The 13,833-nt window shown below is 38.9% G+C and overlaps 1 protein-coding gene across 1 annotated transcript in view; it reads left to right on the forward strand.

Moving 5' to 3' along the window:
- Positions 1-1,116: 1,116 nt before the first annotated feature.
- CDYL (chromodomain Y like) overlaps positions 1,117-13,833 on the forward strand; it is a 163,702-nt gene continuing 150,985 nt past the window's right edge. Inside the window, exon 1 of the mRNA XM_087961241.1 lies at positions 1,117-1,839. Coding sequence (XP_087817367.1) covers positions 1,816-1,839 — 24 coding nt within the window. The 5' untranslated portion in view covers positions 1,117-1,815. The remainder of the gene's footprint in view (positions 1,840-13,833) is intronic.

Raw genomic sequence — 13,833 nt, forward strand, 5'->3', positions numbered from 1 at the left:
ACCAATAGGTACCAAATGGATAGATGGAATCCATAGACAATAGAAGTGTTTATGAGACAGCAACAAATAAAAACAGATGATAATGACAGTAAAGATGAATGGGAATATTAACAAAGAAATTGTATAAGGGTGATGACTAGGGATTATTTGTAAAGAAGAAGTATGCAACATCATATAGAATGGGTTGGTTAAGAAAATGGGAAAGGATGGATAGTACATAAAAAGAAAATTGATGCAAAAATGCTGAATTGATGAACAGTGAGATAAAAGAAGCAAAATAAGATTATATGCTGTGAATATAAACCCAGAAAAAAGTTGTAGATGAATAAAAATGGCAGAGCACAATCCAAATAGTTAGAGAATGCATACCAGGTAGGAACCAAAAAACCAAAGAATATGATAATAAATGAAATGTGATGGAAGGACAACTGTTGATTGCATGAGAGAACTCTTAGAAAAAGGGATTGCAAGAGACCAAAAGAAGGTAAAGAGGTCAAAGACCAAGCAAAAATACAGGAGAAGATTGAGATGAATGGAAGTGAAATGTAGACAGGATAGGCAAATGAGTAGATAGAAAAGAGGAAGCAACAGCCAGCCCGGAACATTATTTGCCAAAGTAACTAAGGAAAAGTGAGATAGCAGAGCTAGGTGGGAATCAAGTGAAATATAGGAATGAAGAGATGGAAAGGGAAGAGGCAGAGGAGAAACTAGTGAATTAATGTAACTGGATAACTAAATGGATGCACAATACTGGGGGTTCAGATACCAATGGAAATGAAGATTAATGGGTGAACAAAATGGAGGGATGAGCTTATGTGTCAGCTTGACTGAAGACAAGGATGAAGAAAGGCACTTTTGTTCCTTCCTTAGAACCTCATGGGAGGTGGAGCTCTGGCCAGGAATGTCCCAAGAGCCTCAAAACTTGGGCTCACTCTTCTCTTCAACCAACACCACCACTTCCTCCAACGATGCCTCAAAACTTGGGCTCACTCTTCTCTTCAACCAACACCACCACTTCCTCCAACGATGCATATGGCAGACCCGGCCCCTCCTCACCACTTTCTCCCTCCTCCTTTTTTCCCTCCTCCCCTTTCGTCGCTCCTCCCCCTTTCTCCCGGCGGCCATTGGCCCAATCCCGGCCGCCCCCTCACGCCGCCGCTCAGCTGAGGAGACAATGGGCGATCAAAGGAGGGGAGGGGGAGGAGGAAGAGGATGGCGCTAGACCAGGCGAGAGCCCGGCCGGGTGGCGCTTTCTCTGCGCTCGATTAGTGATCCTAGAGAGGGAGAGTCAGCCGGGCGCCGAAGCGAGGCGCTGGAAGGGACACCGAGTGGTGGTGGTGGTGGAGCTGGCGGCGGCGGGTACAGGGAGTCCTTGCCGCTGCAGTTGCTACCTCCTCCTCTTCCTCCTCCTCCCTCTCCCCGCTCTCCCGCGCCTCGCGAGCAAAGTGTGCGCGAGAGAGTGTGAGTGGTGAGTGTGAGTGAGCGAGCCCCGTTGCGCAGCTTGGTTTGCGCACAAGCACCACCAGCCGCGGAGGAGGAGGGCGGCAGAGGCACTACCACCACCACCACTATCACCACCACCACCAGCAGCAGCAGCAGCACTACCACCACCAGCGCCCGGGCATTTGAGGAGAGGAGCGCTGTGGAGCGAGGCAGAATACACGCATATCTGAGGAGGGGTGGTGGGTGGCTGGGGGAAGGAAAAGCGAAGCGGCGGCGGCAGAGGCCACACCAAGACCCCAAGTGAGACAAAAGTAGCTCCAAACCAGCACCCAACTCCACCTTGGGAGGCAGGCGGCAGGCGGGCGCCTCAGCATGGCTTCCGAGGAACTCTACGAGGTAATCAGCCCCGATGCTCCCCCCTCTCTCCTCGTCCCTTCCTTATTCCCGCCAGCCAGCCCCCACCCCACCCCTTACACGCTTTTTTTCGGGGGGTGAGTGTGAGGGCTTAAAATCCGGCGCCCTCTCTCCTCAGTTTCTTTCGGCTTCTGGCTTTTCTTGGCGGGGCCCTGTGTGTGTGTGTGTATGTTTGTGTGTTGTGTATGTTGTGTGTCTGTTTCCAAACTGCGAGACTGCCTCTCTTCCCTCCCCCAGTTTCGCTAGAGGAGGACGGAAATATGACTGAAAGCAGGAGACGGTAAAGTGTAACCATTGGCTTGCGCTTTCTCTCGCTCCCCCTTCTTCTTCTTTTTTTAACCCGACCCCCCTCAACTCCACGGCCACCCCTTTCACCCTCTCCGGTCTCGCCACGAGGAAAGGGGAAAAGGGTGGGTGCCGGACGTTAGGTAGCGGGCGCTGACAGCCGCGACTTGCCCGGACCTCCTCCTTGCGCACAAAAGTGGTTTTTAGTAGTGTGCAAAAAAAAAAAAAATGTGTTGTAGAAGTTCTGCCCGCTTTTGGGTGGGGTGGGTGGGTGGATGGGAAGGCGAAAGTAAGGGTTATCTTCCTCTCTTTGGAAAGTACATTGACACCTTTGCCTGGCGAGCCAGCTTGCGTTGATGCACAACACACGAAACATCCAAAACTAATATTAACTCTGCATTCTTTAGCAGAATGGACAAGTTTGGGGAGGTTTTTGTGGGTGGGTGGCATGGAGGGGGGATGGCTAGTTCCAACGCATGCTATTTTATTTGAGGGATGCCCAGCTGGACGAAGTGGTAGTAAATAGCTTCGTTGGCTTTGCTTGAGATGGAGGAAGGTGACTTTTTTAACTTTGAATTTCCAGTCTTTTGATGCCATTTATAAATCTTCAATGTACTGGCACAGGATGGGGGATTCCTTTCAGGTGCAATTTCTTGGTTTTTCTTTTCTTTTTAATATATATTTTATGGTGTATTTTATATAGGTTAATGCTTGCATTAAATTTTTGAAACCATTCTAATTCATTTGGGAGGTAAAACTCATTGAAGAGCCTGTGCTAGTTTTCTTCTACCATGGACAAATGTAGACAGGTTTGATAAGTTTGTGAGTTTAACTTATTAGCAGCCATGTGAGTCTGGAACCTTAGAATTACTAAAATATATGAAATAGTAATACAAAACATAGGATACAACTCTTTAACTCAATTACTAGGGATTGTGCTTCACTGACTTTATAACTTTATTTATAATAAAATAGTGTTGTACTCTTAATGTGGAACTCAAAGTTATGCAGAAGGAAGAATTTAGGAACTGAAATTTCCAGTTTGCAGCTGATCAGTGGACAGTAGTCCATATCTATGAGTGAGTAGAGTTCAGTTTTTGAACTAATAATCTTGATTGATGATTATGTGCCATTAAGTGTTCACTCTTAAGAGAGACCACTTAGATTTAATCTAGAATTATCCCCCCCCCATTGTGGTCCTTTAGATCTAACAATAGTATAGTCGCTACTCTAATGGAGTCCATCCATCTTGTGGTTGATCATCTCTTTGCTTCCACCTTTTCCAGACTTCTCAAGAGAACTAAAAACTTTGCATAATGTGTCCCCAATATCATTTGAGCTTGGACATTTGTGTCTTGAATGAGAATTCTGAATTGATTTGTTCCTTGATCCAGTGATCTGCAACCTCAGTTGATTATAAGATTAGTTGATTATGTTGATTATAAAAGTAAATTATGGCTAAAGACGCCAAAGATTTGGGGGATCTTTAGAGGACAGTACCAGCAAATTATTTGAGGGAATTGTCAGTAATATAATAACTTAGCAGCTGGTTCAATCTGTTGGGATTTTTGAACTGATATTTCATAAGTGCATATATTTTCTGAATTGTTCTTCTCTAGGAAGGTCATTGGACAATTTAATACAGTTCCTTTTTTCTGATGTTGGGGATTCTTGAATCTGTTGTCCAGAAATGGAACTTATTAATTGCTTATGACTTTAGTAACTCATACTGTTGATTGCACAGAATAGCCCCCTCCAAGCTGCATTGTGTTTAGTTTATCACTCAGTCATGTTAATTGGGCTATAGAAAGCTAACCCTATGAATTAAAGAACTTGGAAGAATGCTTGAGAAAGCAAATTAAGGTATTAAAGACTATGGCAGGTGCTTTATATAAGTACACCATTTGGATCTTAACTGAAATTGAAAGATTAACTAAGGCTATTACTGAAGCTGGGTTAGGTATAGAAACTTTACAAATATTCTTGGACTTTTAAAAGAAGTTATAGAGTCTGCTTTACTGTTGAAAAAATTAGTAACAAAATTGAAAAAAATCAGTTTCTTGATAATCATTCATACTATGTTTCAGATGGAAGAGAACTGAGTCTCGCTATATTTGTAAAATGATAATCACACTTTTTTCAGCTGAGATGTATGTTGTGTTCAGATAAGTTATGATACTTTCAATTAGTGGTTTGGAATTATTGCATTAGGAAGCAATAAAATAATCTCAAATGATTAAAACAAGATATACCTATTTTTTTGAAATTCTAGAAAACTGTCAAAATGAAATATAAACTTTATAGTAATATATGTGATAATCCAATTAGGAAATGGTGTAGGTAAGATCTTCAAAGCATTTTAATTGGAAGAACATTGATTAATAAATTGACGATTTTGTGTATTTGTACAGAAGATTGTACAAAAAAGACAGCACTGCAGCTTATACAAAACAACTTTACTAACCCTTGCTTTCTTACAAAAGAAGAAATTGGAGAAGTTGTGGATTAAATTTATTTGTACTGGATTTAATCATCCTTTGGTTTATAAAAGTGTTGAAAGGATGGTATGAACATCAAATGGAATTATATACAAATTTATTCAAGACGGTGGATAACCCATGAGCAACATTAATCTTCCTTCTTTCCACCCACCTACCTAGCCACCCATTTATGGCATGGACATGTTTTATAAGAAATCCTACGCATTTTTTTGAAGCTTGATGAAATTCCCTCCATTTATCTTCAAAAACTTTAGAAAAGAATTGGTAAATTACTTGTGTTACTGAGTGACCCAAGTCAGGAACAAACACATACTACCTTTATGAATGACTTCTCTTTAAGAATATTTAGAATCAGTAAGTTATATGGAGTTATTATTTCAAGTACATTGAATATACTATGTACTTTTGGACTCTATAGAGGTTTTATAGAAAAATCTTGATCTGTTTTAATGAAATACCTGTGAAAAAAATCTGAATATGAGTTCTATAAAGGCAAATACAGTGACAATTTACACTAACATAGCTTCCAAACCATGGGATATAATTCCACCTTATTCAGTTTTGACCAGATCTCACCTCAGATATTGTGTCTAGTTTTGGTCACCACACTTTAAGAAGAATTGAGCAAAACTGAAACAGAAGTGGGAGGATGCTGAGAATCATTAAGGGATTACAAATTCTTACAGAGATACAAAAGGTTGAAGTAGCTGATCATGTTTAGGATTGAAAACTGACAAAGATACTATCACCTTGTAAAAAAAAAAAAGGCTTCTGCAGGGGGTAATAAGAGAAAATGATATAAGTAGCATCACCCAATACCAACTCTGCCCTTTGGTTTGTGCATTGGGTTAGTGCATGCACATACAAGAGAGAAGAAATTTGTCACAGTTAAGTGATGCATAATTGAGTGCTTCTGTGGTCATAATTTGACAGATTCAATTAAATGTGGATCCTGTTCAGGAAAAGACACCTCATGGAAAATGTCAGGACTTATGGATTTAAGATACAGAAAATCAAATTCCAACTGAATGTTTTGGAAAAGCTTGTTAAAAACATTTTGATGATAGAACTAAATATCCAAAAAGGTGATAGCCCTTCTTCTATTGGATAAATTTAAGTAGAGGCTAACCACAATGGGATGGTCACTGACCACAACGGGGTGGTCACTGACCTTGAGCCAGACATCCTAGAATGTGAAGTCAAATGGGCCTTAGAAGGTCCGAGCAACAACAAAGCTAGTGGAGGTGACAGTATCCCAACTGAGCTATTCAAAATCATAAAAGATGATGCCGTAAAAGTGCTACACTCAATTTGCCAGCAAATTTGGAAAACTCAACAGTGGCCACAGGATTGGAAAAGGTCAATTTACATTCCAATTCCAAAGAAGGGCAATGCCAAAGAATGTTCAAACTACCGCACCATTGAACTCATTTCACATGCTAGTAAAGTTATGCTCAAAATCCTACAAGCTAGGCTCCAGTAGTATGTGGATCGAGAACTACCAGAAGTACAGGAAGGATTTTGAAGAGGCAGAGGAACTAGAGATCAAATTGCCAACATATGCTGGATCAAGGAGAAAGCTAGGGAGTTCCAGAAAAACATCTATTTCTGCTTCATTGACTATGTTAAAGCCTTCGATTGTGTGGATCACAACAAAATGTGGCAAGTTCTTTAAGATATGGGAGTACCAGACTATCTTATCTGTCTCTTGAGAAACCCATATGTGGATCAAAAAGCAACAGTGAGAACTGGACACGGAACCACTGATTGGTTCAAAATTGGGAAAGAAATTTGGCAAGGCTGTATACTGTCACCCTGCCTATTTAACTTATATGCAGAGTACATCATGAGAAAGGCGGGGTTACATGAATCACAACTTGGAATTAAGATTGCCGGGAAAAATATCAACAACCTCAGATACGCAGATGATACCACTCTAATGGCAGAAAGTGAAGAGGAACTAAAGAGCCTCTTGATGCGAGTGAAGGAGGAGAGTGCAAAAGTTTACTTGAAACTCAACACTAAGAAAACTAAGATCACGACATCTGGCCCTCTCAATTCCTGGCAAATAGATGGGGAAGAAATGGAGGTAGTAACAGATTTTATTTTCCTGGGCCCAAGATCACCGCAGAATGGGGACTACAGCCAAGAAATTAAAAGATGCTTGCTCCTGGGGAGGAAAGCTATGGCAAATCTAGACAGCATACTAAAAAGCACCCTGCCAACAAAAGTGCGTATAGCCAAGGCTATGGTCTTCTCAGTTGCAATGTATGGCTGTGAAAGTTGGACCATAAGAAAGGCTGAGCGCAAAAGAATTGAGGCCTTTAAACTATGGTGCTAGAGAAGACTCCTGCGAGTCCGTGGCTTGAACTGCAAGGTGATCAAACCGGTCAGTCCTAGAGGAGATCAACCCTGACTGCTATTTAGAAGGCCAGATCCTGAAGATGAAACTCAAACACTTTGGCCCCCTAATGAGAAGGAAGGACTCATGGAGAAGAGCCTAATGCTGGGAAAGATTGAGGAGGGCAAAAGAAGAAGGGGACGACAGAGGATGAAGTGGCTGGATGGAGTCACTGAAGCAGTAGGCGTGAGCTTAAATGGACTCTGGGGGATGGTAGAGGACAGGAAGGCCTGGAGGAATGTTGTCCATGGGGTTGCAATGGGTTGGATATGACTTCGCAACTAACAACAACAAAGTAATAATATGTTGTGTGTACTTTAATTTCAGTTCCTTCATTGACCCTGAGTTCAATTCTGGGCTAGATGATCCCTTCCCAAACTTTTAAGATAATTTCTCAGGTGCAGTTTCAGAAGTAATTTCCTTGGCAGCTAGAAATACAGCATTTTCTTATGATGTCCTTGCACTTAGAGACTTAAATAATAATAGATAATAAATAATAAGTGTTTCCTCTTTGTTAAATTTATGCATTCTGCTAAGCCATAATGTGGCCTTGTGTTCGATATGTGGTATTATATGGTATATATTGGTATTATGCCAATATGTGATATAATCTCCAAACATTGAAGATTATGCAGCAAAACATGGTAAAATATGGTATACAATGTGAATCAATGTTTTGGGTTTCATTTTAATTTTTTAGAAAAATCATTTTAAAAATAAAATAATTTAAAATAAATAATTGGGAAGATGTGTTTGTGTGCTTAGTTTTTAGATGTTTGCTTATGACCGGTTCTTAGTTACAACCTTTGCAGCATTCCCATGATCATGTGATCAAAATTCTGATGCTTGGCAACTGGTTCATATTTACAACTGTTGCAGCATCCAGGGGTCATGTGATCACTTTTTGCAACCTTCTGACAAGCAAAACCAATGGGGAAGTCTAATTCACTTAACAACCACATTACTAATTTATCAACTGCCGTGATTCACTTAACAACTGTGGCAAGAAATGATGTAAAAGGGGGCAAAACTCACCTTAAAAAATCCTCACAACATAAATTTTAGGCTCAATGGTGGTTGTAAATCAAGGACTATCTGCGTTAAACGATAGTATAAATTACTTTAAAATAACATAGGTTATATCTATTTAAAATTATTCTTGGTATCTTCTAGTGAATTTGAAAAATGAAAGTGAAATACTTGTAAAATTGAAAAGTAGACTAGTAATAGTTCATGCAACCTAATTAGCTAAAGAATTTAGAATTATAATAATTCACAATGCCTGGCAACTTCTCTCTATATTCTACGTTGGTCATTTTATTGTTTGAAAAATGTATAGTAGAACAGGTGTCAGCATTCCAGAAAACCTCAACTCCAATCAATAACTCCGAGACAGACATGTTCTCAAAGTTTCCTTTTATTAGAGTAGTAAACTGGCACAATATGGGAAATCCTGAATCTGAAAGTTCCAGGTTTCCCTCCAATAAGTAAAACATTACAAATCCACCCCCTGCACCCGTCACTGCATCACATGCCCCAATCACCATCCATCCAAACTTGAGACATCCCCTCAACCATTCCTCAGCCAGGTGCAGAAATAATACGACTTTGACTTTAAAGAAGAATGCTATCACATCTAACCACATACACTCCATGAAATTCCCCCTCCCATTTTCCCAGGCTCAAGAATATGGCAGTGTGGAAGCTTCTGGTACTACCCTGTTTCTCCAACAATATGGCCTCCCCCAATAGGAAGTCCCAGCATGTTTTATAGGCATGAAATGAAATTAAGCCCCTCCCCCCAAATTAAGGCCTATATTAAAACATGCGAAATGGGGGGGAAATGGTGGGGGGCTTGCTGTTAGGAAGTACTTTTGTTGCACACCCAGATATGGTGCTGCCTGCGTTGACCCTGATACAACGTGCCCCACCAACGCCGAGGTCAACATCCAAGCCGTCGCCGCCCGCCCTAAGATGCAAGGGGGGGAATTAAGTCACCCCCGAAAAGACGGCCTTATTATATGAGAAACACGATAATATTTCTTCCAAAGCTGACAACAGGTCAAATATGGCTTGAAACCGGTCCACGTTTTCAATTATGTAATTCTTTAGGTCTGGAATCGGGAACCTATAATTCTCCATCTATAAGAGCCTGAGCATTATTACATCAGTAGTGAAGGATGTTGAAAGTTATAATAATAAAAGTAGCATTTAGAACAATGGTTCTCAATCTTTTCTTCAGCACGGAACCCCTTTAAATACTTTTTGTGGCCACAGACTCCCAAGAGTTAAGATTTAAATCACAACATTTCTTCAAGCCTTTGCAGACCCCCTGTGACAACATCACGGCCTCCCAGTGGTCCGTGGACCAAAGGTTGAGAACTCCTGATTTAGAGAGTCATTTTTGTTCAAGGAAAAGAAGGCTAGCCTCTGTGATTTTGATTTAACTAAGTATTATGTAATCAGGATAAATGTGATGAGATGGAAGAGGAAGAAAACATTCTTATTTATGTAGGGCCTTATCAGATTCAAATATTGTGTCAGCAGTACCCATATAATCCTTAGTCTCATTTTATTTTTCATGGTAGCTGTAATATTAGGTTTATATTTATTATTAAAATGTCAACCTTCTTAGATAGGCCAGACAGGAAACACAACAAGCTGAGCTAGTTCGTAAAGCTACATTAACAGAATCTTGCAAGTCTGAAAGTGCAAATCTCCTGCAGTCCCTTTTTATAGCCTGATATAAGCTAGGGAGGTTCCTTTCTGAGTTTCTTTCTCTCTGCCTATTATGCAGCCTCGGGCTCCCCCTTATCGTCTGATCTTTTCCTAGGCAGCATCTCCCCTCCCCCAGGATATTCTCACATACCATTACATAAAATCAGTGTGTAACTTTTTGGGTTATAAAAATTCTTCCCGTCACAAAATGTTAATATGTGATGAGGTTAATTTAATAAAAAAATGTGGTGTTAAAATTATTTAAATATTTCTCAAAGTGTCACCTCTATTTTACATTTCTCCTTTTAACTTTTCTCCCTTTAAAACAATTCGAATAAAAACAAGATATATTATGGGCCAAATTGCAACTCTCCCTATTAGGGAGGATTGCCACCATAAAAATGACCATTCTACCAAAATGTATATATCTATTTCAGACAATGCCGATTAGAATACAGAAAAATTATTTTGTAGAGCTTAATAGGAGTATTGCAAAATTTATCTGGCAGCTATATTATAGTGCAGCCTCTCTAGTCTGGTTGAAAGAATGGGTGAATTTAACCAACAAAAGGGTATTGATTTTAGAAGGTCATGACTTGCAAAGGGGCTGGCATGCCTTTCTATGGGATATGGGAACTCCCAAACATAACTATTTCCACAGACACCTAATTGGAGATTCTTTATTATGTAATTGGAATAAAATCAGGAAAAAACATTATACAAAAATCCCCTTGTGGCTATCAACAATGGAAGCGATGATCTACCCCAATAATTTAGACATGAATAAGATGATTAAATATAAAGATTTATTAGATACACAAGGAAAGTTGAAAACATGGCACGACCTCCAGGAACAAGGGATACAAATCGACGGGTCGGCTTTTCTCCAAGTGCAAAATAGGTATAGAAGGGATATAAAAGAGTATGGAATACATGTGAAACCACAACAATTAGATAAAAGGCCCAGATTAAAAAAAAATCCAAAATTTATAACTACCTAATAGACATAGAGTTAGAAGAAGAACTAGTTAAAGGTAATATGATAGCCTGGAGCTCAAATGTTGGACGTAATATAAATTTGGCAGCATGGGGGACTGTTTGTAATAGGAATAATAAAATTACAAAATCAGCAACATACAAAGAAAATGCCTATAAAATGTTCTATAGATGGCATCTGTCCCCTTCGAGATTGGCGAAGATGAACCCCAATATGAGCCGGCATGCTGGAAATGTAAAAAAAAAAAAGATGGTACATTCTATCACATGTGGTGGTCTTGCCCAGAAGCCCAAAAATATTGGTTGATAATTAAAAAATGGCTGGAAGAAATCACGAAGGAACAAATTGATTTAAAACCAGAATTGTTTTTATTAGGATTATTTGAGGAAAAATATGCTAGAAACATAAAATACTGTATATAATATTACACATTTTGACTGTGGCCACATTGGCATATGCCCAATGCTGGAAACAACATTATACTCCCCCAGATGAAATGGTAATTCAAAAGATAATGAGTTGTGCAGAAATGGATAAATTAACTTTAGCCTTAAAAGATAAAGAGCTATCAAGAGTATTACAAGATTTGGGAATATTGGTATGAATGGATTGAGTGAAAACTGAATGTATAGTAAATAGTAAAGAAGTTGAGCACGAATAGTAGCAAACACATTTACATATAATATAGTAGTTGTAATTATAACACAAAATAATGTTAAAAATGAGGAATCACAATTTGTCACTGTTGAAGATTTGTAATCTGTTTTGTGTTGTTTGTCTTGTTTTAATTGAAAAAAATAATAAACTTTGTTTTTTTAAAAAAAATAAAACAATAGATATGTGTTTATTATTATTATGGTTTGTTGTTCAGTCAGCCAGATATTTAGACTGGATTTAGCATTTTATTCATATATTTGAGTCCTTCTGAGTACTTTGATGCATTGATATTTGTTGTTGTTAAAGGTATTGTTGCAGGATGTAAACTCTTCCAAGTAAGGCTGCCTTTTGCAATTGATTGATGGTGATTTTTGTCAGTGCTGATGGTATTCCAGTGGTGGTCCAATAGTTTTGGACCACCATTGGAATACCATCCAATGCACCTATCACTATTGGTACTACCTTTGCTTTTTTTTGCCATAGTCATTCTACTTCTCTTTATATTTTCTTGTTTTATCCAGTTCTGTTTTTCAATTCTACTGCCATGTCCATGATCCAGATTTCTTTTCTTATTGATAATTATTAGGGCTGGGGTATTATGTGGTAGGTGTTTGTTTGAGTTCTAAAGTCCCAGAACACTTTACCTTCTTCATTTTCTGTTGTTCAGTTGCTAAGTCGTGTCCGACACTTCATTTTCTATTACTTTGCCTAATTTGTAGTGCCACCAATTCCTCCATAGAGGCAAACAGTATTTCTTGCAGATATTCCAATGTGTCATTGTTGCTAATTTGTCATGCAGTTGTAATCAGTCTGTGTGATCTTCTTGCAGCAGTGATCTAGGTGGTCCATTGTTTTGTCAGCTTCTTTGCATTACTGTCTGTTGCTGTCTTTTCAATTAGTCTGCTTTTATTCTTAAGGCTTGGTCTCATGCAGCCAGAGTTAGCCCCTCTATCTACTTCAATTTTTCTGATCTTGACTTTTGCCAGGTCTTGTTGTTATTTGCTTGATCTGGTTTTTTTTAAAAAAATGTACTGGCTGTGTAATACTTGGTGTTGCTATGTCTTTTTTCTTTTCTTCATTTGGTCTTTCTGGTTGACCAGTTTGGTGTCTCCAATATTCAATAAGCCTTCATGGTTTACTAGCTTCAGTGAATCTTCTCCACTATCCTTCAGATATTCTTCCAATGTCCTTTTTTCTTCAACTGTCTGCACTTGCAACATTCATAGCCACCTATTTTCCTTGGTAAGTAAAGTCTGTCAGCATCATTACATAGATAAGGGCACGATTCATTCTTACTATTTTTTTGGTCTTCCTATCCAAGGCTTTTAGTTCTGCTTGAAGCCAGTCCACTATTCCAGCTGTGTATCTAATGACTGGAATTGCAGGTATTAATAGCGTTGATGTTATTTTCTCCACTGGGTGTGGACTTTAATATATTCTGCACTCTAATGATGTATTTACTTCTAATCTGCTTGACTTGAAGGATGCCCAGATATTTGTAGCCATTTTCTTCATCCAAACTCTTGATATTATTCCCCCAGAGATTAGAATGACCCCCACTCTAGCTCTCTTTCAAAAGGCACTGAAGACCTGGTTTTGACAGCAGGCCTGGGGAACCCAGAGAGGGATGGGGCCCATCAGGTGGCTAGTGTGATCTGCTGTCATCAGTTTTTGATTTTCTGTTTTTTCCCCCAAAATTTTGTTCTCTTGTACTTTACTAATTTATTTGATTATTTTTGTTAGTTTTTTATTGTTTTTATTTTTATTTTTTGTTTTTAATGTGATTTTACATTGTGTAAGCCGCCTCAAGTCGCCATGGGCGAATAGGCAGCAATATAAAATAAATAAATAATATTCCCATAGGGCATCTTGATTCCTTCAGTTTTCCTTGTCTGATGGTAAGTTTGTCCAGTCCAAATTCCATTCCAGTTTCTTGACTATATATAGGTATAATGTTAATTAGCAATTCTATTTAAGCTGGTTTTTTTATATAGCTTCAGATAATCCATATAAAGGAGGTGGGACAAGCTGTCTTTTGTTTTTGATATTTATAGACATGGCCTGACTTCAGTATTGTTGACAGAGGAATTAGTGCAATAATAAACAGTAGTGATGATAGTGAGTCTCCTTGAAGAGTTCTTCTCTTTATATTATCTTCTCTCAGTCTATCACCATTGACCAGCAATCATATCTTCCTTTGTGTTATTGATCTTTGCACAAAGTTTCGAATGTTTCAACAAATTCATGTTATTTCTAGACACTTGCTTATTATAGAATCATTTGGCAGGCAATTGAACGTCTTCTGGTAATTAATCCAAGGTACATTAGTGTTGGTCTTCCTTCTCTTGCAGTTTTTTTGTTCCTCTGCTGTTTGAGGAATTTCCTTTCTGTTCAGGTGGAAAGAACTTGTTTGCAAC

The sequence above is a fragment of the Notechis scutatus genome, chromosome 3 (assembly GCF_049901735.1).
Source record: "Notechis scutatus isolate UNSWTSFEM ecotype Mainland chromosome 3, rNotScu1.2, whole genome shotgun sequence".
Taxonomy (NCBI): domain Eukaryota; kingdom Metazoa; phylum Chordata; class Lepidosauria; order Squamata; family Elapidae; genus Notechis; species Notechis scutatus.